General features: G+C 41.6%; 1 protein-coding gene across 5 annotated transcripts in view; it reads right to left on the bottom strand.

The window, feature by feature from the left end:
* Nucleotides 1–27,399, bottom strand: part of Mov10l1 (Mov10 like RNA helicase 1) — a 73,100-nt gene that overhangs the window by 25,271 nt on the left and 20,430 nt on the right. For 4 of the 5 annotated variants that reach the window (XM_042264632.2, XM_042264633.2, XM_076556556.1 and 1 more), the window contains 11 exons: nucleotides 21,589–21,703; nucleotides 18,386–18,563; nucleotides 18,022–18,092; nucleotides 15,755–15,846; nucleotides 11,168–11,226; nucleotides 10,616–10,713; nucleotides 5,133–5,232; nucleotides 3,351–3,529; nucleotides 2,453–2,599; nucleotides 1,680–1,801; nucleotides 322–421 (listed from right to left, as the gene is read on the bottom strand). In XM_042264632.2, coding sequence (XP_042120566.2) covers nucleotides 322–421; nucleotides 1,680–1,801; nucleotides 2,453–2,599; nucleotides 3,351–3,529; nucleotides 5,133–5,232; nucleotides 10,616–10,713; nucleotides 11,168–11,226; nucleotides 15,755–15,846; nucleotides 18,022–18,092; nucleotides 18,386–18,563; nucleotides 21,589–21,703 — 1,261 coding nt within the window. Of the gene's footprint in view, nucleotides 1–321; nucleotides 422–1,679; nucleotides 1,802–2,452; nucleotides 2,600–3,350; nucleotides 3,530–5,132; nucleotides 5,233–10,615; nucleotides 10,714–11,167; nucleotides 11,227–15,754; nucleotides 15,847–18,021; nucleotides 18,093–18,385; nucleotides 18,564–21,588; nucleotides 21,704–26,788; nucleotides 27,005–27,399 lie in introns of those variants that run through there. The other variant, XM_076556558.1, reaches the window with a different exon arrangement.

The raw sequence follows: 27,399 nt of genomic DNA, 5'->3' as shown, positions 1-27,399 counted from the left end.
CCCCTGAAAAATGTAATGAAAATGACAGCCAGATCTTAGCAGGGCATGAGGCTCTGTCTTCTCCCCTTTGCCATACCAGAATCTGTTATTGACCCTGTCATTGTGTTCCCAGTACTACAATGGCTCTTAGCTTCTGTTTGCAATCGAGTAAACAGTAACAAGCAAGGGCCTTTCTTCCCAGCCACAAAAGATTGAGGCTGTGATGAACAGCACAGCTCTGACCTCCCAGATTCTCAGGGTCCTAGTACTTTTACTTGAACACTGTGACTGTCACCAAGGGAAACTAGTAAGACAGAAACACACAAAAGACACAGGCCTTACCTGGCCATTGATGTCTGAAATCAGTCCCAGAGGAATAAGGCATTCTGGCTCACTTGCCTGCCCTGCCTCATCCACAAACACGTGTGTGAAGTATCCAACTCTAGAGCCAAAGATGTCTGAATGGTAATTTCATTGTATGGTTTAACAACTGCTACCTAACACATATTGGCAAAGCTCTGCTCTGGGGTCCTGAGATTATAGTGGGGTTCTCCAAGGAAAATGAGACCAAGAGGTATGTGTGTCACATGACTTGGGGTCACAACAGCTGCAGGCCTGCTAGGAGACTCATGAATCCCTATCAGCAGCTGGTGTTCTGTAAGCAGAAGGTGTACTTATTTGTAAGGACATGAAGGGGTGAGGGTGAGTATGAACAAAGCCTGAGAGCCCCCTGGCAGCTTAGAGTTCTGGCACCTTGTATCACAAAAATCCTTTGCCTTTGCTTAGACCTGTACCCTCCCAGTGGCTAGTCTGAAATACAAAAGTTCTAAGTTTTGTACTTGAATCATTAAATGTAGACTGTCTCATTAGTGATTTCACAGCTACATCCTGGGATGAGTCTGCTCCAAGCTGCAGAGCTGTCTGTCCTCAGGATCTCAGGAGTTGAGATTCATCCTTGCTCTTCCTCCTTCCTCAGCCTGGCCTGTGCTACCTCCTCTTCTTAGCAGGACAGCTTGCAGCCTCCCTGGCTCACTTCTAACGCGTTGGTATGAAGCTTCCTCACTCAGTTTCTTTTCAGCTCTTGGGACATTCTTCCTAGCACTGAGGACATGTTCTTAGGAAGCTTTCTCTGGTCCTCAGCCCACCTCCTCCCACCCCCTGCACCATCAATGCTCCACCTTCTTGGGGAGACACCACTAGTGGGTACTTGAGCTGCCTCCACCCAGGACTAACCTCACAGACCCGGCTGTTTTCTATGTAGCCTGCCTTCCATCGATGCTTTAAGCTACTCATGCAGTGGAATTCTTCTAAAGTGAGGGTCATATCCTAATGCCTCTTCTAAAAACTGAAACCTTCGGAGCCAGGTCTCTTGTTATAGCCCCTGTCTCCATTCTTGCTTACTAGGTCCCAACTCTGAGGTTTCCTTTATGTGAACATGCTCAGGGCTCTTTACCCACAGGATTTTTTACATGTTCCTAGCTTACTTGCATATCCATTCTATTGCTGAACCCTTTGAGTCTCTTTGGTCTCATCAATGATCCCAGTTTCCTCAGAAAAGATGCCCCCCTCCTTATTGTTCTTATCCTATGGCTGACACCCCCCTCCACTACTCAATCTCCATCTGGTCAACCTCTTCTGACGTAAGTGTGGGAGATTCAAACTGTCTAGGGAACTCTGTTCCTCAAATACCTGGTACTTACCTCACACCTATCTGGTAAAACAGTCCTGCACTGCTACATGTGGTGATTATTATCCTGAAGCGTGAGGCTCTCCAGATATCTTCTCCATCTCTGCAATATGGTTTGATGGCATCAATAATAGTCTGGGGCAAAGAGGTTAAAGTCAGTTTGGTTTTCAATTTATTGATCATTTCCTTAAACTGGACAGAACAGCAAGGTTGGAATTCTACAAGATAATCTTGCCTTGTTGATACTTCTTAGTGATGACTAATTATTAATGATTATCTTAAATTAAAATGTCTTATCTTTTCATATTAAGTCCATGTTTTATGGACTCTAAAGGCATGAATATACTATAATCTTTTACATAGCCCAGAAATGAACTTAAAATATTTTTTCTAGTCACAATTTCTTTTTTGAGCAATATTTTATTCAAAAGCAAACTAGGATCCTCTAATTTCCCAAAAGGGATAGTGATAACCAAATAAAACAGAACTAAAAAGAAACTAGAACACATTTGAAGAATTAAATGAAAGCACAACATGAGAATTTAACAAAACTGAGAATGTCCACAAAAACACTGTTAATTCAGAGAGAGTGTGAGAATACAATGAAATATTCAGGAATAAGAACCCATCGTGTAGCTGAGCTGTATCACAAGACTGAGCAATTTCTCCATTACAACTTTCTATGATAGTTTGGTGTAATCTACCAAGCGATTACCTCCTGCTAAAACCTGCCCACTTGGTATTCTTCATGAAGGATTCCAGGTGCCCATCCCTGCCTGGGCTTACCTCCTCAAATCTGCAGGTGGCATTCACCCGGACCATGGCAGCTGGCTTCAGTACCTTGCTCTCATGAAGCCGCAAACACACAAGGTCAGCAGCACTGTTGGAGGGAGCACACACCAAAATCCGACTGTCCGGCAGAGCATAATGTACCTTAATTAAGAAGTAAGAGACCAGGGATCTTATTGCCACAGAGTGGAAACCCTAGGTCTGTATCCAGCATACAGATTTCTTTATAGGGAATGAAGGGTGTGGGCTTGGATACTAATCCCTGAGCACCTGAGACACTCCTTGCAACGTCAAAGTGACTGACTACTCTGCCTCACTGGCCACAGATGAGATGTAATCAGGTGGTAGCCCCCACACCCCACTACTCCCACATACATACAGAAAAAGAGAGAATGCAGGGTTATCCAAAGCCTGTATATGGTATATCCCCATCTCTCCAACCATAACCTTCCACACACATCTCCACAGACATCTCCATAGACAGCACCAAGTTACATCAATCTCACAAGCCCAGCTTGCAGTATAGCACAGAACACTCATAGTGTGCTTGCTAATCAAAATCTGGAATGACACTGTAGTACTATATACACAGTATTTTCATAAACTTAATTGGAAATATAAAGGAGATACCAGCAAGAGCTGCAGAGTGGTGGCTATCCAGGCAACTTCTTCAGTAAAGCCTCACAATGGGATCAAAGGTTTACTATTCTAGAAATGAAGTTTCCTTCTACACTTATGAAATAAACTTAAAATCCTAATACATAAATAGACAATGTTAGTAGCTAAATCTTTCTCAAGTTCTTCACAAATGTCTCTAAAGTTTAAACTAATACTTTCTCAGACTAAATACAATAACACAGCACAGACCCACAGCAAACAGCACCACTGTCCTTACCTGCAAAACAGCCTCAATTATTGTCACAGTCTTCCCAGTTCCAGGAGGTCCAAAAAGAATGTATGGGAGGGGTCGGCAGTCGCCACTCAGAATCCTCCTCACTGCCAGCTTCTGGTTCTCATTGAGCAATGGATTGAAGAACTCCTTATCTGTTGCATTAGGGATCTGAATTTCATCCACTGCATTGGAAGTGGAAAGACAGCCTAGTCAGAGGCCACAGAGCTTTGCACAACTGCTTATTAGATGCTATAAAGGCCAAATAAAACCTGACAATGCCAATAACTTTCAATGTGACAAGAGAACATATTACAGAATCATCTGTGTTTTTTGAGGCAAAGTCAGGAAAAGTAACTTAGCTTTCTAAGCCACTTATAGATACAGCATCACCTGAAATATTACACACAGGGCTTAAAAACCTTTTTTGTTGGTGATTTCCCCTAAACATTTAAATGAGTTGTTTTAAAGTCAGCATACAAAGCAGTAAGTTTCACTGTGGTACTTTCACATACACTTAGTTCTGGGTGACCTTCCTGACCCGCAGTCTCCACACCCACTGCTTGCATTCTGCTTTCACGTCACATGCACTCTGACACCCCTTCTTCTTTTCCCAATGCCCCCTTAAGAACTCATTCCTTCTCACAGTACCCTACTTTTATGACCTATATACCAACATATATACATATCTAATAACTAAAATTTAAAATCTGCATGAGGGAAAACCACTTGGTATTTGTCTTTTCAAGTCTGGGAAACTGCTTAATAATTTCCATTTCATAATTTTCCAGAAAAGGACCATGATTTCATTTTTATCTTAATACAATTCAATTGTGTATATGTAATTAAAATTTTATCTCCAATTGGATGGGTTGGTTCCACATCTTAGCAATGATGATTAATTTAACAATAAGTATATATCTGCAAGCATCTCTTGTATACTTAGATTTCTTGGGGTATATATCCAGTAGTATAGCTGGACAATATGACAGTTCCTCTATTTATATTATTTTTTTTAAAAAGATCTATTTTGTATGTACGAGTATTTGCCTTCATGTATGTCTATGCATACCACACGAGTGCCTGGTGCCTGTAGAGCCAGAAGAGGGTGTCAGATCACTGGAACTGGAGTTGTAGATGGTTGTGAGCTGCCACGTGGCATAGGGACCAAACATGAGTCCTCTGCATGAACAGCCAGTGCTTCTTCAACACTACTTTAGATTTTAGTTTTTGAAACTTCTAGACTGATTTACTAGTAGTAAATATGAATTCTTATCAGTATTTGTTGTCTTATCTCACTTAGCCTCTCTGGCTGGGGTGAGAAAGAATTTTGAGTAGTTTTAATTTGTATTTCCCTGATGGCTATAGATGTTGAACATTTTTTTAAATGTTTACTAGGCATTTGTGTTTGTCGGTATTACAAGTCAGGTGTGCTGAATCCTGCTTGTAGGTTTTGCTATCTAGGCTAAGTGAGGGATCACTTGAGTCCATGAATTTAAGACCAGCTTGGGTGACATTGTAAGACTCTTGACTTAAATATACCCTGAGGATACAACAACTTAAGAGTATGCATGGCAAGAATAATACACAATCTAAGTTTTTTCTAAAGTAATCTAAACCATCTAGACACCCCTTGGGATCATGCAGATGGGGCTTCAGCCTTCTCTGTGAACAATGTGTCTGTCACAATGATCTCCAACCACAGTGTGCTTCTCAGGCACCTTCTTTCAGTTACAGGTTTCTTCACTGTTCTTCTCTGAGCTCAGTATACACTTGTACCCCACTCACTAGTCTCTGCAGTGGAGTCAGCCTTCTCTGGCAGGTCTGTAGTAGCCACGTGCCTCTCCTTTGTTGTGTGTTTAGTTTGGTCTACCAGTGTTTTCTTGTTCTGGAAATGATCATGAAGAAAGCAGTTACAACGATAGCTTTGTGAACAGAAACTTATTTAAAGAGCAGCACACACACCTACCAACAACATTCTGCTGTCACATTTAACAATTCTTTGGATAGGTCGTCTACCCCTTGAAACATAATTCAAACACGAGACAGTCAATAAAAACTTGCCTCAAAGTTTAAGGTTTCCTTCCCCAGCTCTTTGAAAAATAAATGTAAACAAACTGATTTTTGCCACAATAAAATTGAAACAAAGAGTATCTAAGTTTGATTTGATTAACATACATCCTGCCTCTTCCTGTAAGCAGGGAAGGCTGACAGCACAGCCCAGAGCCTGGCTCTGCTAGGCAGCCTTGGGAATACCTCTCCTGAAGGCAACAGAACTCTGCTGTGCAGCAGCTCCATGCCTTCCCGAGAACACAGAAAGCCAGCACTGCCTGTCGACTGTGTTCAAAGCCCACACAAGAACTGGTTTTGCAGGTATGTTTGAATATTGATATATTTGCTTTGGGCCAATGGAATTGAGTTTTTAATTCTTCTATTACAAACATTCTCTAATTCATAGCTTTGCACATGTATCTTTGTACACTCAATGCCTTTCATAAAATCAATCTTGTAAAAGCACATGATAAAATTTCTCCATTAAAAATATATGCACTGTCAAATTTTATTCCAGGATTTCCCCATGTGACCTCCCATCACTGTTACTGGGGCTGCAGAGGATAACTGGTATGGTCTTGGTCCATGTGTCTGGTCCTGTAATTGTATTTGTCTGACCATAGTCTAGTATGAGGATATACTTTAATATGAGGACAGGTAAGTATTCTTTTTCAATACTGCCATAGGTATCTGTGGCCTTTACATATATATTTTCTAATGTGTATTTCATGTATATATGAAATCTGTAATTAGATTTTAAAATTTATATTTTAGAACAACTTGGTTAAGTTTCCGAAAGCAACAATAAAACTAGCTGGAACGTTAAGATTCACAGATTTGTGATGGGAGATGGCAGAGTTGGTAAAATGCTTCCCATGCAGGTATAAGGACCTGAGTTCAATTCCTAAAACCCATGTCAAAAGCTAGGCATGGCTGGGCGGTGGTGGTGCACTCGGGAGGCAGAGGCAGGCGGATCTTTGTGAGTTCGAGGCCAGCCTGGTCTATAGAGCAAAATCAAGGAAAGGCGCAAAGCTACACAGAGAAACCCTGTCTTGAGAAAAAAAAATCTAGGCATGTTGACAAGACAACAAACTAAACAACAACAACAACAACATGGACTGGGGAGAGGTACAACTGTACTAGAAACTGTCTCAAAGGACTCCTAAAACCTGTAGTCAGCAAGCTAAGGACCAGGAGAGTTGATGGTTATGTTCCAGCCTAAGGCTAAGGAATGAGAATCAGGAGGCTTGCCAAAGGTGTTAGTTTCAGTAAGATGGCTGGTGTCTCAAGGCTAAAGAACAGCCATGCTCCAGTATGAGTCTGATGGCAGAATGCTGGAGTTCCAACTGTAGACACTGACAGGAAGAGAATCCCTTTCCTATTGTATGCCAGGAGTGCTAGGAAGTAGGGTATGTCAGTCTGTTTATCCTAGTCAGGCCTCATCTGACTGGCTGCCATTCGAACATTAAGTGGGGGCAGTAAGCCTTACTAACACACAAATTCAAATGTCAATCTCATCCACAAGATGATATACCCAGATCACTGATACACCCAGAATAAGATTCACTGTGCTTCTGGATACCCTTTGGCCCAGTCAAGGTGACACGTAAAATTAATTGCCATAAGATTATGCCCTTGTCCTTCGGACAGTGATGTGTCTCAGAGTCACATTTACCATATTCTTGATATCAGCCACCTGTATGTGTACTCCATCTCCAATCAATCTGGGTTACGGTTTAGCAATTTTACTCATCTTCTTAAGACACTGGGGGTTTTGTTTGAGACACGATATTGTTAATGTAGCCCAGGCTGAAATTATAGGTGTGTGATAGACACCACACATGGCCCCAATATGCTTCTTTACATTTTTTCCCTGCTCTAGTTCCTATAATTCCATCTTGGTTGACTGATGGAATGCTAGAATAATTATATAAATAATTATAACTTGGCTAGAAATAATATTCTGCACTTAAGAATACAATGATTCAGCTAGTCAGGAAATATTCATCTAAATAGCAGTAGCTTCTGTTCACCCCATCCTTCCATCTCCTCCACAGACTTTTGTTTGTTCCTTTCTTTTCTCTTTTTTTTCTTTTGGTTTTTCAAGACAGGGTTTCTCTGTGTAGTTATGGTGCCTGTCCTGGATCTCGCTCTGTAGACCAGGCTGGCCTCACAAGAGATCTGCTTGGTTCTGCCTCCCGAGGACTGAAATTAAAGGTGTGCGCAACCACACAGACTTTTCTTGAGAATCAGGCAATGGAATGAACCAGGAGTAAGGTGATGAAAGACAGATCAAAGTGTATCTATGTTCAATGAAGACTTCTATTTTCAAATCAAAATAGATGCCTAGAAGTAAATACATAGCTGAGGATTTATTTACTTTATATATGAGTGCTCTATCTGCACGCACTCCTTTATGCCAGAAGATCTCTCACTACAGATGACTGTGAGCCATCATGTGGTTGCTGGTAATTGAATTTAGGTCCTCTGGAAAAGCAGCCAGTGCTCTTTAACCGCTGAGCTATCTTTCTGGCGCCCAGCTGATAATTTTTAATGAATAACCTTTTCTTATTTCATTTATAGTGTTTTCCACGATTGAGTGAGCATCCTGTAACTGCCATTTTCTGTGTGTGTGGTACATATAAGTATATATATACATGTTTGATGAGCGCAAATGTGCACATGCCATGATTGGTGGTATGTAGGCCAGAGGACAATCATGGATGTTATTCCTCACATTGTACCTTGAGACAGGGCATGTTTTATTGTCCACTGCTGTGGACTCCAGGCTAGCCTCCAGGAGTCTCCTAATACTGCCTCCCATTTGATGTAGGAATGCTGGGAGGTCGGATGTGCACTACTGTAGCCCAACTTTCTGTGGGCTCTAAGATTTGAACTCAAGTCCTCATGGTTGAGCAATAGGTGCTTTTACCCACTAAGCCATCTCCCCAGCTGTAAAACTACCACTTTTGCTTCTAAATAACTATGTTTAATGCTTATCATAAACGCTACGGTCAGTTTTGTTAGAGTTTATTTTTTGTTAACATTAGTCAGTAATTACTAAAGATACTCATAACTGGTCAAAGTACTGAAAATAAGTAACTGTTGAATGTCCAGCCATCAATGAGACATCTGTGTTATCACCTTCATGGCTCAGAAAGTGCCACAAAATCAGGGGCAGGAAGGATATAAAAGCCAGGGAAAAGGTGGGAAGACAAGTGGATCATAGATTTCTGGGCACAACAAGACCACTGTACTCTTCAGCTTATAGCAGCTGTCATTATCTGTACAAGACTAGCCTGAGCCTGTCATGGAGGAGAGAGAAAGGCTTATGGACTTCACCACCCCTAGAAGGTTTATGCACAGCTAATGGCTGAGAGGGGAGGGAGAAACATTTTCTTGAGTGGTACAGCAATGGCAAGATGTTCATACTACTGTAAATGAACTCTCAATTATGCTCCTGTAAGCAACCCTCATAAAAGAGATGAAAGAAGATGGGGAGGGGGGTGAAATGGGAAGAGAAAAGGATAAGGGAGTAAGAAAAAAACAAGAGAGATCAATGGGGGTGTGACTGTGATAAAAATATATTAAGTACATGTATAAAATGTCATAATGACATTAATATACAATTAATGTATATGCTAAAACATTATAAAATAAAGCAATTACAGAGGTTCCAAGCAACAAGACTCCTACCTTTTGCACTTTTCTTTAAAAGATTTATTCATTTATTATGTATACAGCATGTATGACTGCAGGCCAGAAGAGGGCACCAGATCTCATTACAGATGGTTGTGAGCCACCATGTGGTTGCTGAGAATTGAACTCAGGACCTCTGGAAGAGCAGTCAGTGCTCTTAACCTCTGAGCCATCTCTCCAGCCCCCTTTTGCATTTTTGGAGAGTACTTATAGAATAGTAAAAGAGTTTCCAAATATTACACGTAATTTGAAATTTTATATTTATTATACACTTAAGACATTCCCATGAAATCACATTCCAACAGCACACAATTGTAGTTTGCAAACCTCTAGCTGGCATGGATGATTTTTCATATTACTAGAAACACAATGGTAAATAAAAACTACTATTTTATTCATAAAGTGTACTAAGAGCCTAGTACACTACCTCCAATACAAAGGCACTAAGTGACCATTCATAGAAGCACAGGATTAGCGAAGTAAAAAATAGAGTGTCTTTGCAACGTTTACAGACTACAAATGTTAGTGACGTGCTAAACTAACATTAGTTAGACATTTTCTATGCATATACAAGCATGTAAATGCCCCCCTCCAACATAAAAAGGGAGCAATTTTTTTTTCCCCGACAGGGTCATAATAAATAGCCCTGGATGTCTTGGAATTCTTTTTTTTTTTTTTTTGGTTTTTTGAGACAGGGTTTCTTTGTGTAGCTTTGCGCCTTTCCTGGAACTCGCTTTGGAGACCAGGCTGGCCTTGAACTCACAGAGATCCACCTGGCTCTGCCTCCCGAGTGCTGGGATTAAAGGCGTTGGAATTCTTATTGTAGACCAGGCTGGCCTCAAACTCACAAAGAGGCTCCTGAGTGCTAGGATTAAGGGTGTGCACCACTTAAAAGCACACAATTTTAAAATAAATCGATATGATCATACAAGCACCCATATCTTATTTTTCCCTTTTTAAATATATTATAGCATCCTGGTCCTATATATAATTGTATGCACATTTAAACTAAATGCACCCTATGAATATTTTACTTTATTAAGACTTATTTTTTATTATATGTGTATGGATTTGTCTGCATGTCTGTGCACCATGTGCATACAATGCCCTTAAGGGCCAGAAGAGAACATCAGATTCTTTGGAACTGGAGTTACAGGCAGTTAGCTGCCATGTACATGCTGAGTGTCAAATCTGGATCCTCTTGAAGAGCAGCAAGTACTCTTAACCAATAACCCATCTCTCCAGCTCCCCTCCTCCCTTTTGAGACAGTCTCATTATGTATTTCTGGCTGTCCTGCAACTCATTCTGTAGACCAGGTTGGCCTTGAACTCACAGAGGTCTGCCTACCTCTGCCTCCCAAGTGCTGGGATTAAAGGTATAAACCACCACACCCAGCAATTTTAGTTTTATTTAACTGAAACTTTGGATTATTTGTGAATAACATTCCTCTAATACTCCAGTCGAGTGAGAATTAAATTCATATTATATACTTAAGTATATCATAGCCATCAAAACACTACCTTGGTGATGGACTGTCCATCAATTTTGGTGTCCTGTGCAAGGCTCCAATTCCCTGTCACCTGAGGAGACTGTAAAATGATTTCTTCTGGAAATAATACTTTGAAACAAGAAAAAGTAAAAGGGGCAGATATTATTTAAAAGTATGAAGACAACCTAAACATTAATGGCTGATTCTGAAATAGTTCATATTTCATTCTATTCTTTTCAGATTCCCCCTTTCCTAGTTTTAACATTAAATAATATTGCATAGACTTTGCAACAAGCTATTACTTATCCCTGTGAAAACAAAGATGAATTACATTACCAGGAATAAATACAGAGAATAAATTAATTTTCAATTATTTAAGTATGTTATTTTTTACATAGTTAAAATAGTAAAAAAAAAAAAAAGAGGTGGAATATAAACTGCCCAGTAGGAAGGTAAAAACATGTACTGTCATATTTCTTACATATAACTGAAGAACTAAGGAGACCATTTTGCACAAAAATTTTCATGAACTCTATAAACATACTCTAGGGAGTTTTAATACTACCAATGTACAAAACACTACCTTTTACACCCAAATGGATGACTTGTTCAAGTGCATAGTGACACCGTCTGCTTGTGGTCCTGCCAGAAAGAAAAACATAAAATATGAACCTTAAACAAAAATTTTATTATGTAAATGTTACCACACGAATGTTACCTCCAAACTCCAAAGCTTAGATCAAATTTTTATTTATGTGCTGGTGACTACAATTTATTGCCTCTGTGATGGCTTTGGAGGGTATGACCTTTAAGAGATGATGAGGCCATGAGGTCAAACTATTTCTGTGTAAACAACTTTGTTACACAGAAATGTATTAAATGTATAAAATGAATTAAACTCACTGTCCTGGCTTTCTCTGGCCCGTTCCTGTATTCTCTTGCCATGTTTTGATATAGCAAGATGGCCCTCACCAATGCTACAAAGTCTTCAGAACTATGAGAATAAATCTTTTCTTTATAAATTATCCAGCCTATGATATCTGTTGTAGCAACAGGAAACAGACAAGACAATAAACTTACAGCAATCACTCTAACACAAACTTTACAAAAAGCTTGTAGATAAAAGACCATACAGAGGCCAGGTGTTACAGGGTCATAAAGGCATGTTCCTGCCCTTATGTGAAGGGAGAGGGAAGGGGAGCTTTAAAAAACATCAGACAATTAGGAGTTTTATACCAAAGTTTAAGCAGAGACAACTGAGATATCAGGACAGCAGGCACCATCCTTCTAGAAGAGTAAGGAAGATATTGATATTACTGTGTCAAGAGAAAAACAGTTTTGCTGTAAGGTTTTTTTCATTTGAAATTGGGGAAAAAAAAACAAAGAATAAAAACACAGGAAATAAAAACCCATTTTCAATAAATCAGGATTACCAATACTCCAAAAACACAAATGAAGACGCTTATCTGTTCTACTGGGCAATGTTGCTCCAATTACAGAGCAGAACTGACTCATGCCTTCTTAGAGACAAAGGACAGGTTTCTTGAAGGCTCAGCTGGCTGTGGGACACAACATAGACACTTGACCATTCCTAACTACTAGAGGGTGTGGGGTGGATGCTAAAAGCTAGTATCAAGATCTACTTCTGTGGTGCCTAACTGTCACCACAGATACTCTGGGGTGTCTCTGTGAGGGGCACTGAACCTGTGTAAGCTCTGTTTTCCTATCTTTGCAAGATAATTGCTTGGGATACAATAAACTCCATATAAAGAGGGATAAGAGCTGGGATAGAATCACCCCAGGACTTGGCCAAACTGACTCTAACAAAGAGATAGAAAATGAGAAAAATTAAGTAGATGTAGCATTGGGGAACACAGGACAATACACAAGACTTCCAAAGGAGGGCAGAAATGAGAAAGGATCACAAAACCCAACTTCCCTAGATATGAACTAGTGGTTCAAGAGGAAGATGTGCAAGATGTCAACTGTCTATTTTAGCATCTTTGTGCAAGATAAAGAGAATCTTGGGGCTGGAGAGATGGCTCAGTTTTTTAGAGCACTCTGTTATCGCAGAGGACCAGAGCTCAGATTTTAGCATCCCTGTTGTGCAGCTTACAACCTGTAACTCCAGCTCCAGGAAATCTGACGCTATCCTCTGTCATCTACATTCATGCATGTGTGCAACACAGACACAGACACAGACACAGACACACACGCACGCACGCACACATATACATGCACAGAGTCTTTTAAAAAAAAGAATCTATTATGTCTTCACTCAGGACTAAGTGACCAGTAACTAAGCTAGAGTGGTAAAGTCAGGGTAATATTCATCCAGCACTAAACACATGAGGTAGAAAAAGGAAGGCCTTCAATCTTTCGTCTCCACTTATAATAATATGAGGAGCTGGAGAAAGAAAAGCAGATGGAGCCCAAGAGAAATAGGAAAAAGGAAATAATACAAGATCAGAGCAAAACTTAATGCAACTGGGAACAGAAGAACAGTAAAGAATGGTATGCTAGTGAAGCCAAGAGTGGAGTCTTTGACAAGGTCACTAAAATAACATACTTCAAGGCCCGGAGAGATGGCCCAGTAGTTAAGAGTACTGACTGCTCTTGCAGGGGATCAAGGTTAGATTCCCACACCCACATGGCAGCTAACAACCATCTGTAACTCCAGTCCTAGGGGAATTGATGCCCTCTTATGGCTTCCATGGGCACCAGACATGCATATAATGCACAGACATGGCAGGCAAGAGACACTCACACACATATAAGATAAAATAAAAATAATAAAAGACCCCACATTTCTAGGATATTGATGAGGGAAAGAAACAAAACCCACTAACATCAGAAATTAGAAATGTGAAATCACTATAGATGACAACTATAGGAAAAATAGAATAAGAAAATTCTGTAACTAACTTAAATGCAAATAAGACAACCTGGATAAAATACAGAGTTCTTAAAATGACAGACTCCTAAAGCTTACAGGAACCTAATAACCAGGCCAAGAGGATGGCTCAGTGGGTAAAGGGACTTGGGACTTGCCACCAAGTCTGATGATCTGAGTTTAATTCCCAAACTCAAGGGTGGAAGGAGAGAAGTGACTCCACAAAGTCTTCCTCTGACCTCCACGTGCACTATGGCACACGAACCACATATATCATAGACACTTATATGCATGTATGCCCACATGTACATATACAAACACACACATGCATGCAAATAAAAAGAATCTAGTACTAAACCTAAAAGATTCTTTTTCTAGTAGAACAATAGAACACACAGCTTTAAAGATTCCCACAAAGAAAACTCCAGATCTAGAAGGCCTCGGAGGTGACTCTATCAAGTGCCTAAGGAAGAAATGAAAGTTTTCCAGAATATACAATATACTGTAGACCAATATATCTCATGAACATAAATATAAAAAATGAGTAAAAGTTTAGCAAATCAGACCTAACACACATTAAAAAAACAAAAAACCCACATCATGACCAAGTACTGTTCATTTCAGGAGACAAAGGTGAAATTACATTAGAAAACAAATTAAGAAAATTGACTGATGAACCCAAAACAGAAAACCCCACGTAATTTCAAAAGATACAGAAAAGCATTTGACAACATCAGTATCTATTCTGTGTGTTTGAGACAGGTCCTCACTATGTAGACCTGGCTGGCCTGGAACTCAGAGATCTGTCTGCCTCTCCCTCCTCAGTGCTCAGTATTTATTCTTGACTAAAAATTATCTGTAAACTAGGAATCTCTCTCCTCAATCTGCTAGGATATGTCAAAACCTTCCATGTCGCCTTGAACTCCTTGCTGAGAGGAAATACCGAGAGCAAGCAATTGGAAATTAAAGGTAATATTGTTTACAATAGTATTAAAATTAAAAAAAGAGGGCCAGGAGCCAGGAGTGGTGGTGCACGGCTTTAATCCCAATATCCAGGAGGTGGAGACAGGTCAGCCAAGGCTATATAGTGAGACTCTGTCACCCTGTCTCAAAAACAAAAACAAAAACAAAAACAAAAACAAAAAAAGCCAGGCAGCAGGCACAGCATCACACACCTTTACTCACAACACTCAGGAGACAGAGGTGTGTGGATCTCTGAATTCAAGGACAACCTAGTCTAGAGAGCTAGTTCTAGGACAGCCAGGGCTATACAGAGACACCCTGTCTCAAAAAAAAAAAAAAAAAAAAAAAAAAAAAAACCAACCCAACAAACAAAAAAGGACAAACCTGCTGAAAACATGCAAAACTACAAACTGAGAAGTACATATTGCCAAAAGGAAACTGACGAAATATGTAAATGAAAGGAGAGAATCATGTTTTCAAAGGACTAGAGGACGATATCCTAATAGCATCAATTTTCCTCAAACTGATCCAAGAGATAAAAGCCTACACTTAGAATTCCTCAGAAATACGTGATTGGTTAGGAGGGGCTGGGCCCTCTGGAAAGGGGCCCATTGCTCTGCTCCCAGGTTTTGGCACCAGATGTAACTGAGAGTGCAGTGAAACCACCAAACTGGACTTCTCCATGTGTAGGAAGAGGTTTATTGTAAACATAAAACTGCTGTATGGCTCTCTCTCTGGTGGTGGAAAGAGAAGAGCCAGAGGCACTTGGGGTAGTCCAAGGCTGCCATGTCTATCTCTCAGGGACAGAGAGAGCAGTCAACTCTCAACTGCCAGGGCTAGCTCTCAGAAAAGCCAGGCGGCTAGCATGGGGGCTTGCAGGTCAGAAGACAGAAGAGCTTAGTGGCTTTGATACGCACCACAGGTACATGCCAACAGAGATCCACATGCCCCATTCGCCAGAGGCAAGGGAGATAAGGGAAGTGGCTCTTTCTGGCAAGAAGAAATTGGTTTCACAAGATTCTGAAGACCTCTGAGGGCAGATTTTTTTCTCTCTACCAGCAATCCTTCTGTTTTCCCTGTGGGCATCTAGCCCAGCTAGCCCCAGACTGTCATTTTCCCTGTGGGCATTTAGCCCGAGCTGGCTCCAGACAATCACTCTGGGCCATAGTCAGTGCTGCTGCCTTTTGGGATGTTAGCACAGGATGGCTAACAAGCCATCTCTTGCATGCCCATGGAGACTTCAACTGATTCACTCAAGGATAGACCATATGGGAGAATGGAAAAACATTTTTATTAAACTCACTAAAACCTTACCTATTATATGTAAACTCGACATCCATAGGTTCAAAATTATACATTTGTTCAAATCCTGGATTAAGCTTAAGAGTTACATCTTCTTCATGAATCTAAAAAGAAACAAATGAGTGGTTCAACTTCTACACACTAGACTGGACTTTCTAGGACAATCTTGCATCTATAGTTGGCAATACATCATGAAAATATCATTTTACAGATCTGAGCCAAAATCTTAAGTATCTGCAAAATTAACTGAGAGTGAGTAAATTATTCTTAAACTACACAAATAGGGGTGATGTCTTCATTCACATCAGCAACACTTAACCAGTCTCTCCCTGTGCCAAGTACACTGACAAGATCAAAGGAGATCAACCTGCCAACAACCCCAAGTCATGAGTGGTCCTGTTGAGTTAAAGCCTCCACAGAAAGGTCACTTAGGACTTCCTTTTCTAGTAGTACAGGAGTTAAATGAAGCTGGACCCTGCATAAAATAAGACCTCATACTTTCATCTGAATAGGAAAGAAAGGGACCCAAACATCCTCAGGTGGAAGCTGCACTGAGGCTGTGTGGCTTTTCAAAGCCCAGGCCTGACACTGTGCAAGGTCAGAAGCTGCAGTGAGAATCCGGACCCTGAGACTGTGGGCAGAAGGTGACGCACAGTAAACACTGCGACAGACTGTCACAGAGTCCTCCCATTCTCAGGAGATGCTGCCACAGTCCTTTCCAAGGAAAGCCACCCGGCAGAGGCTTCTGAGTTACCCAGAGATTACAAAAGTGAAAGGAAGGGAACCCACAACCTAAGGTCACTAAGCACACTAAACCTGATCACTAAGAGTGTGGGACCAGGATCCTCAGCAGCTTAGGATACTGCAGACTGACTTGACCTTCTATCTGAAAAGCTGCAAAAGAAGAAAATGGAAAGACACATAAAAGCAAGCACAAGGCAACTTAAAAACATTACAACAGCCAGAGTAGTCAGAAGTAAAGGCAAGAGGTACTGGGAAGGCTGCAAGTGGGGCAGAGTGTGTTCTGTACAGCCCTAGTTACTTCTAAGTCAATCTGACACAAGCTAGTCATTTGAGAAGAGGAACTCAACTGAGAAAACACCTCAGATTGGCCTGTAGGCAGGTCTATGGGACATTTTCTTGATTAATGATCCACCGGGGAAAGCCCTACCCACTGTAGGTGGTGCTACCCCTGAGAAGGTTGTTGGGTGATCTATCAGACTCAGCAGCAGCCCATTAGAAACAAGTCAATAAGCTGCTGCACTCCTCCATGGTTGCCATCTTGACGACATGCTTTGGCTTCCTCTGATGACAGACTGTAAATAAACCCCTTCTTCCTCAAGCTTTTGGTCACGGTGAGTTTGTTTATTTTTTAAAGATTTATTTATTATATATACAGTGTTCTGTCTGCATGTTTGCCTGCAGGCCAGAAGAGGGCATCAGATCTCATTATAGATGGTTGTGAGCCACCATGTGGTTGCCAGGAATTGAACTCAGGACCTCTGGAAGAGCAGTCAATGCTCTTAACTCTGAGCTATCTCCCCAGCTCTGGTTATGGTGTTTTATCACAACAACAGAAACCTAATTAAGACATCTAGCACATGCTTGGCAGGAAGATCCTCTGTGGTCAATTGGAAGTGAGTAGCTCTCAGTAAGGGATCAGCACATGAGTCTTCTCTCCCTAAACTCTCCAAATTGGCTCTCCTAACAGGGCACAGCTTTTCAAGGCCAAGAGACCTATGTTGGACTATCCCTGCTGGTTCTAAGGCAGCAAACTTGACTTCAGCATGATAAATATGTGTTTCAGATGTGGCTTCTTTACCAGCTACACCATCTGGGCCTCTTGGAAGCCTTCTCTATCAGCTTGAGTATCCTGCCCCATGTTCTGGCCAGAAAGTTGATGGCAGAACCAAGGGAAGTCATGCTGAGACCGAAGCATGCATTGACTGAGCACTTGGCTTTACTGCGCAAAGTATCCTACTGAATGCCTCAGGACCATACTTACCTAGTGGGTCCTCCTCCTAAGGCTCCTACCTGCTAACTCTTCTAGATCATGCCCACGGGGTCCGAAGCTGATTCAGTGCAAACATGGCTTACAAGTAGTTTTATATAGTTGAAAATTATACTTTCTTAGACAGGAAGGTCCCTTTACACAACAAAAATTACTCAAAGATCCCGTGTCTTTAAATTTCCCACAATACAGACAAAGCCACTGGAGTTCCCTCTGTGAGGGTGGGTGAGTCAGTCTGTCCTTCACTCTTTGAGGAGTGTCCTCTCACCTCCATGACATAGCCGATATATTCAATGACATGTCCATTGTATTCTTGAGATTTTAAAATCAGCTTGTCACCTAGGTAAAAAATATATTACTATGTGTCAAACACAAAATCATAAATTTCCTGCTTCACTCTGAAATCAAGTCTTAATGAAGTATAATAAAATATAGAATTCCTGATATTTGTTGCTTAAAGATAGTGTGTAACAAAGAAACATGTATAACATACACATTAGATCACTCCCTTTTAAGTAAATGTTGCTTCTAAGGACAGAAATGGGACAATCTAAGTAAGTGGCCAGGTGAAACTACTTTTCCCCAGTGTGATCTTTCTGCTGGCCCCCAGATAACCCACAGTGAGGATCTACCTGCATAGAGGGAAGGCCGGCTCTCAGCAAGGCCCGGGACCTCCAGCACCAGCAGATCCCCCTTCCTCTTCAGGACCACGCCACTCATGTTATACTCCTTCAGTTCTATTTCTGCATGGATCTCCTCCAGCCACAGCAGAGTGGAGAACTTCTCCTTGTAGTTTGACATGTTCAGAAGCTGAAAAACAAGCACCCAGTCTGTGAAGACAGAACAGTACATCCCTATCTATGACTAAGGAATACCCACTCTTAAGAGTCCAGATGTCTAAACCCTTACATCCAAGACATCTACTCCAGACAGGACCATTCAGGGTGAGAGGTTATGAAGCCAGTCAGCATACCTCCACCCTTTGGCTTATGGAGGACCACAGCACTGTGGCTCTTCATTAACCAAAACCTCTACTCACTACCATAGTCTGGGCCCTCAGCCAACTCTCTTGTCCCTAACTTTCTGTCATGTCTTTGAGCTTATTCTGGAAAGGGCGGTGTAACTTCAAAGATGTTTGAGGACAAGGACAGGCTATCTATCCATTGGCCTAGATATAGTGTAAAGGGCCATCTTCCTTTCCATCTGAAATAATTGTAAAAATATCTAGATGAAACGATAAGTCCTAGAAACATAAAAGCTACCAAGACTATACCACAAAGAAACAATGCAATCAGAATATAATTGTAACTACTCAGGAACCAAAAACTTTTTCAACAAAGAAAATCCCTAGATCTGGTGGTTTCATGAGAAAATTCTACATTTAAAGAAACAGCAGAAATCCTCTTCAAACTTTTCCAAAAGCCCAAGGAATCCTCTATAATTCATTCTAAGAAGTCAGTATTACTCTGACATCAAAATCAGAAAAGGACATTATAAAGAAAGAAAAGGCATGTGGTGCACACCTGTAATCCCATCGCTCAGAAAACAGACAGGAAGATTACAAGTTTGAGGCTAGCCTGGGCTGCACAGTGTCACAATGATGTGAGGGAACGGGGAGGAAGAAGATAAAGGGAAAGAGGAAGAAGGGAAAAGACATGTAAAAAGAGGGAAAAGGGAGGGAAAGGGAGAAGGTAGAGAAAAAGGCAGGAGAGAAAAAGAAAGAGTGGTACTTCTCTCAGCTACGCAGCAGGCTAAAGAAAGAGGGCCATTTCAGTTCAGGAGTTTGAGGCTATCCTGGGTAACATAGTAAGACTCCATTTCAAAACAAAACAAACAGAACTTACCCAACCACAGCTCCCTCTCCAATACAGACCAATGTCTTACGAATATTGATTCAAGGACTGTCACAAAATGCTAGCACACAATGCTGTAGTATATTAAAAGTATGGCCAAACTTAGGAGGTATGGATAGGCTAACATATGAAAATTAAAAACAGCAAACTACTTAACAGAATGGAGAAAAATACATGATCATTGAGATACAGAAAAAATATCTGACTAAATTCAGTATCCTCTCATGATTAAAAAGAACCACTTTCTCAATATGATAAAGGTAGATTATAAAAATACTCACTGCTGAAAAACTGAAAACTATTCCACTAAGATCAGGAACAAAATAGACGTCCATTCTCATCATTTCTCCTTATTTCTAGAGGTCTTTGCTGTAGCAATTAGTAAAGTAAATGAACTCAGGGTGGGAGCTTTCAGTAGAAACTAGCAGAGGAATGCTGCTTACTAGTTTGCTCCTCTGGCTTGCTCAGCTACCTTTCTTTTATATAGCTCAGGTCTCCCAGCCTAGGGATGGCAGGCATACTGGGTCTTCCTACATCAATCAGCAATAAAGAAAATGCCTCATAGGCTGGAGAGATGGTTCAGAGGTTAAGAACACTGGTTGCTCTTCCAGAGGACTGGGGCTCAATTCTCAGCATCCACATGGTAGCTCACATCTGTCTGTAACTCCAGTCCCAGGAGATCCAATATATTCTTCTGGCCTCTGCTACAATGCACAGACTGTGCACAGACAGAGATGCAGACAAAACACCCATACACATTAAATGAATAAGTTAAAGAAAGAAAGAAAATGTCTCACTGATATGCCCATAAGCCAATCTGATGGAGGCAATTCTTTAACTGGGGTTCCCTCTTCCCAAGTGACTATGGATTGCATCACATTAACATCTGAAGCTAACTATGACAGTAAGTATTGTGAATGTAAAATCATCAGTGCTGAGAAAGCTTTGCACACAAACACTAAAATGTCAGAAGTGTGTTTAAGCCACTTCAGGAATAGTTAGAAATTGTATTCTAACCACCAGTCAAAATTCACTTAACTGTGTTAAGAGTGTGTGTGTGTGTGTGTGTGTGTGTGTGTGTGTGTGAATGTGTGCATGTAGGTATACTTGCCTGTGTTGGGTACATGTAGAGTACCAGAGACTGATGTCAGAATGTCCTCAGTCACTTCTATACCTTATTTTTTTTTTTATGTTTTTTTTCCCCCCCAAGACAGGGGTTTTCTCTGTGTAGCCTTGGCTCCTTTCCTGGAACTCACTCTGTAGCCCAGGCTACAGCAATACTTCCTGGGATAGGGCAGACTTCCCATCCAATGCCAGACCCTAACTAAACTTTTGTTTTCTAGACTTCTCTGCAGTCTCTGAACTCAGGGAGGCAGTCTTCCACCTTCCCTGCAAGCAGTGTGCATCTCTTTCCCTGTCTGCTGTCCTGGCATTCCTGGGAAGAACACTTCAGCAAAAGTCACAGATCTTATGCTAAGGGACAATGCAGAGCACAAGGGAATGCTGAAGAGTTGACTGTGACATCTGCATCTAGAGCTAAGCCTAAAGCATCTCTGGCTCCACAGTCATGTCTGTGCCTTGCTGCTGAATTCAGAAGGGTTGCACTTCCTCAGAGTTGGTGCATACCTAAGTCTTTCCAGAGACTTGATTTTCAATGCTCCTCTGCCTAGCACCAGTGCTCTCCACCTTCAGTGTTCTGAGCCTCTCTACATAAGTATGGAAAGCCTCCTGACCCTGGCATAGTAGACCAAGGCCACCTGGCAGATAGAAGGCTGGCTCGAATCTCCCATTTCCACTCCTCTTCCTGAGCACTCTGAACACCAGGTTATATGTGAAGGTGATTCTCTCTTGTTATCCTGAAATTCCTAGTTACCTAGAGTGGAAAATACTGACAGGAGATCTGAATCCAATGGCTCACCCGGTTTTTTTGAATGGCGCTTTAGTGGTGAGTAACACCCCATTGCTTTCAGATGTTTTCCTACCTCTGCAAGAAGCGGCTGGAAAGTCAGGATGTCAATTTTCTGTTCCACACATTTTTTTAATCTATCTGGTATTGGATACTGTGGAAGAAAACTTGGAAGTTGTCTTCTTGAGTTCCTTAAAAGAAAAAGTTAAATCAAGAGCAATTATATTATGCATGTATAGCTTGTGTGTATGTGGGGGGGGGCACACACACACACACGTGTAGAGGCCAGAGGACAACTTTGGATGTTGTTTCTTGGGTGCGTCATGCTTGATTTTTTTTAAAAACATGGTCATCTCTGGTTGGCCTAGGATTACCTGATTAGGCGAGGCCAGCCAGGCAATGAGCCCCAGGAGCTGCCTGTCTCTACCTTCCCAGTGGTGGGATTACAACATGGCACCATAGTGACTTGATTTTTTATATGGGTCTGGGGACTGAACTCAGTTTCTCCTGGTTGCATAACAAGTACTGACTGAACTAAAAGAAATTCTTAATCTAAACTTTTACATGTTTATAAATATCTCTCGTCTATAGTGTATGGGTCCAGAAATGTTTCAGATTTTCTAGGTCCCCCCAACCCCCAGTTCTGGGATTGAACCCAGGGCCTCACACTTGCTAGGCACTCTACCACTGAGCTACACTTTTAACCCATTATTCTTCACTTTGCAATATTTATATCGATTTTACCAGTTATAGATTTTCTGAAATGCAACAAAATCTGAAACTTGTAGGTCATATCAACATTCAGATATTTTCAGATTTCAGAAGACACTGGGTTTTGAGTTAAAGAAGTTCAACCTGTATGAGGCATTTCCCCTCAGATACTCTGTCCTGTTTCAGAAAGGCTAAAGTTCATTAGTCCATGGAAACACCTGACATGAGAACTGGACTAGGCCACACTGGGTTCAGGATCCTGTCTCTACACAAGCTCTGGCTTGGCACTCTTGTCTCTACAACAGAGCTGGACAGAGCTCTGCAAGCTGTAGGGGAACCAGATGGGAAAAGTTCCAGGAGCCTAATCAAACACCATGACATTTAAAGACAGTTCGTTTTAACTTCCTAAGTAGCTAAACTCTTATTACCACACTTTTAGTGAAGACATGAGTACTAGAAATGATACTGACATATCACCAATAAGAAGACTGGAGGGGGCTGGAGAGATGACTTGGTGGTTAAGAGCACTGGCTGCTCTTCTAAAGGACCCAGGTTCAATTCCCAGCACCCACATGGCAGCTCACACCTGTCTGTAACTAAAGTTTCAGGGGATATGACACCCTTACACAGTTATAAATTCAGGCAAAACACCAATGAACATAAAATAAAAATAAATTATTGAAAAAAGGAAAAGTGAATTTGGGAGAAGAAAGGAAGGAAGGAAGGAAGGAAGGAAGGAAGGAAGGAAGGAAGGAAGGAAGGAAGGAAGGAAGGAAGGAAGGAAGGAAGGAAGGAAAAAGGACATACTTGGTAAAAGCTGCCCTGTGTGGAGCCTGCTTCAACTGTTCTGCTGGTCCTTGGTGCTATTTTTTTTTTCTCTAGAGAAATTTAGGTTCATCCTGAAGCGTCTGCCTTCATCTAGTTAGCTACATTTAAATTCACAGCATCTTCCATATCCAGGAAGACAAAAAGCAGAGTAACAGAAATGATAGGGAAAATGGGGAGAAGTGAGGAGAGAGAATGAGGAAGGACAGGCATCTCAAGGCCAGGTCCCCTTCAAGCTCCGATGCAGTTTGTGCGGAGTGGAGGGAGCAGAGGTGTACTGCCAGTCTCTCAACTTCATCGCCACTTCCTGTGCAGTGGGTTCCTTTAAGAACCCTGCAGGTAGTCTGACTGTATGACTCTGGGTAGAAACTGCAGTCTACTACAGGGCTACCCAGCAGTACTGAAGGCTGCTGAGGCTGTGTTCACCTCTGAAGTGTGGGGTACTCATGCAAATGGCTACCTGGAAAGCAGGGGCACCTAGTAAATGCTAATGAACTAACTATCAATTACTGAGCTATGGAGGGACTAAGACAACCAGCACACCTGTATACAAGCTGCTCTCTGAGTTTGAGACCAGCCTGGTCTAGTAATAAATTCTAGGGTAGCCAGAGCTACATAGTGAGACCCTGTGTCAAAGACAAAAAGACAAGAGTTCTGCTCACATAGAACAATGATTCGAATAGAAGGGAGAAGCCAGAAATGAACTCATACAGCTACAACCATCCCATTTTCAACAATGGTATAAAAAACACAGCAGAGAAATGACAGTCCCCAGAAATCACGTACATGGTGGCTTATAAGTAGAAGAATGAAATAGATCTCCACCTCTTGTTTTCTACAAAAATCACTTCAAAATGGATCAAAGAACCTGTGGTGGTCTGAATGTAATTGGCCCCCATAATCTCACAGGGAGCAACACTATTAGGAGGTGTGGCCTTGTTGAAGTGAGAATACCTTGTTGGAGGAAGTGTGTCACTGTGCAGGTGGGCTTTGAGGTTTCCTATGCTCAGGATACCACCCAGTGTCTCAGTTGACTTCCTGTTACTTGCAAAAAACGTAGGACTCTCAGTTCTAGCACCATGTCTGCCTGCAAACTGTCATGCTCCCATCATGATAATGACTGAACCTCTGAAACTGTAAATGAGTCACCCCAATTAAATGTTTTCTTTATAAAAGCTATTGTGGTCATTGTGTCTCTTTACAGCAATAAAAACCCTAAGACAAACCCTAACGTAAGACCCACAACTCTGGATCTGCATTTCAAGATACAGGCACTGGCAAGGTTTCCTGTGCCTGTGACTACAATAGCTCAGTAAATAGTAGCAATACTTGATAGAGTTACGTGGAATTAAAAGCTTTCATACAGCAGAAGAAACAACCAGAGTGAAGGGACATCCTGCAAAACGTTACCAACTGACAAGGAATTAAAATCTATAATCGAGCTGGGTGGTGGTGGCACACTTTAATCCCAGCACTCAGGAGGCAGAGGCAGGCGAATCTCTGTGAGTTCCAGACCAGCCTGGTCTACAGAGCGAGTTCCAGGACATACACCAAAGCTACACAGAGAAACTGTCTCGAAAACAAAACAACAACAAATCTAGAATCTATTAAAAAAAAAAAAAACCAAAATAAAACAAAACCAAAAAAACCCAACTCAAATACCAGCCATAAAAACAACAACAACAATGCTGGGTGGCAGTGGTGCACGCTTTTAATCTGAGCATTTGGGAGGCAGAGCCAGGTGGATCTTTGTGAGTTCAAGGCCAGCCTGGTGGTCTATAGAGCAAGATCCAGGACAGGCACCAAAACTACACAGAGAAACCCTGTCTTGAAAAACCAACCAACCAACCAACCAACCAACTAATCAAACAACAAAATAAAAACTCAAACCATCCGGCCAATCAATATTTGGGCAAATTAATTAAACAGTTCTCAAAAGAAATACAAATGGCTAATGAACATGAAAAATGCAAATTAAATTGCTCAGAGACTCCATCTCACTATCTTGATGACAATAGAGGACAGAGAAAGCCAGTGAGATGTGGGAACTATACAATGTGGTACTGTGAGGTGGAGCAGCCACTAAGGAGGTCAGTATAGAACTACCCCAGGAGCTGCCCCAGGCCCATGTCTAAAGGATTCCAAAACAACACACCACTTACTTCAACATTCATGTTTATTGCCCTCAACAGCTAAGTTATGGATCAGTCCAGACATCCAGCAACAGTTGAATGCAGAGTGTGATATATATTCATACAAGAGTTGTATTCATCCATAAAAAGGAAAACAGTTATGTGTGGAAACTGGATGAACTGGAGACCGTCAAGAAAGAAAAGGGAAGGAAGGAGGGAGGGAGGGAGGGAGGGAGGGAGGGAGGGAGGGAGGAAGCCAGGCTAAAGAAGGAAAAGTTTCTCTTATATGTAATTTTCTCTCTTATGTAGAATACACATTTGTAAACACACACATACCCTGTGACGGTAGAAAGGAGACTGTGTGTGCGGGAAAGGGTCTAAATGGAGAAGGAAAAAAGAAATACAAATGTGAAAGCAGCAGCAGACTATTGGAAGAGAGTGGAATAAGGATGGACGATGAGTAGGTAGATATTATCAAGGTATAGTTATCTGTACGTTTAAAAATATTGCAAAGAAACCCATTATTTTATACACATATTTTTAAAAAATTAAAGAGAGCTAGGTGTAGTGGTGCACACCTTTAATCCCATCACTTGGAAGGCAGAGGCAGGGAGATCTGTGTGTTCGAGACCAGTCTGGTGTACAGAGTGAGTTCCAGGACAGCCAGGGTTACACGGGGAAACTCTGTTTCAAAAGGCAAACAGCAGCAAAAACAACAAGTTTTGAAGAGGTCTATGCAATACATGACCCCACCTGACAGCTAAAACAGGAGCATGACTGCGCACTGGGCTTGACTGACCCCGGAAGTCACCGTGCAGGCAGGAGATAGCACTGCCCAGACTGCCAGGAACCAATGGCCTTAGTCTAGCACATGTTCTCAATCTGTGGGTCCAGACCCCTTTGGGGATTGAAAACCCTTTCACAGGAGTTGCCTAAGACCATTAGAAATCACAAATATATGGGGCTGGAGAGATGGCTCAGCAGTTAATAGCACTAACTGCTCTTCCAGAGGATCCAGGTTCGATTCCCAGCAGCCACACGGCAGCTCACAACTGTCTGTAGTCCCAAGATCCAACACCCTCACACAGACGTACATACAGGCAAAAACACCAAAAAAAAAAAAGAAAGAAAGAAAGAAAACAACGATATTTACATTATAATGCATAACAATAGCAAAATTACAGTTATAAATTAGCCATAAAAATGATTTTGTGGTTGGGGGTCACCACTCCATGAGGAACTGTATTAAAGGGTCGCAGCATGAGGAAGGGTGGGAACCACTGCTCTAGAGGAACTCTCATACATGGATGTGCTAATACTCCCCCAGAAACAGTCAGCAGGGTATTCGAACACTTGTACATGAGCTTTCTCTTGGACCAGCTCTAATTGGACGGTGTGTAAACCAGAGTATTTGCTCTCATACTTCTCACCCAGTCACTACAGACATGCTAACATCTCACTCCCTTTCTGGGCTTTTCCCCTAGGCACACCCTAGAAGTGACCAAGAACCATCAGCACTTACTACTGCTCTGTGCCAGGAAACTGTGCATTTCATGTGCTCTACACCATTTACTCCTCAAACCACATGAGGGAGAGACTATCACTTACAAATGAAGTTAAGGCACAGAGAGGTCAAGAAACTTTCCCAAGGCCACACAGCTTCTTGGTCGCAGTGCTGTGATTCAAACAATGGTCTAAAGAAGCATGGTGTCCACAGCTGCCTTCCAAACAATGGTCAACGACAAGTTCAGCAATGCCATAATACTGTCTGCTAATACATTCTCCTTTCAGTCTACAATTTGGTAGAAGTCCATCATCCTTTGTCTTAGACTGTTACTGGGTTAACATGATCTGAAATCCAGAATTTTCCAGTATTAGAGAAATAATAGTCTTGCCCTGATGGGCTGTGGGCAGCACCTGACTCAAACCCTCAGTAGTGACAAGGACGCAGCAGTGTCTTCCGCACCCAGGACAACGCCATTTAACACTCACACGCAGGTCCCATTTTTTTTTTTTTTTTTTGATTAAACTTAGAAGAAATGTGTTTCTTGGAAGTTTTATTGCTTTGTTTACTTCAGACAAGAGCAAATGGACCCTGGACCCAACCCAGGCAGTAACCAGGTCGTTCACAAACTTTCTATGCTCAAGTCACTGTTTTCATTCTTGAATGGTATCAGATCTTCCAAAAGACTTCCAGTGACCAAGCAATCTTGGGCCCA

The sequence above is a fragment of the Peromyscus maniculatus genome, chromosome 20 (assembly GCF_049852395.1).
Source record: "Peromyscus maniculatus bairdii isolate BWxNUB_F1_BW_parent chromosome 20, HU_Pman_BW_mat_3.1, whole genome shotgun sequence".
Lineage (NCBI taxonomy): Eukaryota > Metazoa > Chordata > Mammalia > Rodentia > Cricetidae > Peromyscus > Peromyscus maniculatus.
The sequence above is the reverse complement of the archived record's forward strand: the minus strand, read 5'-3'. Positions and strand labels throughout refer to the sequence as shown.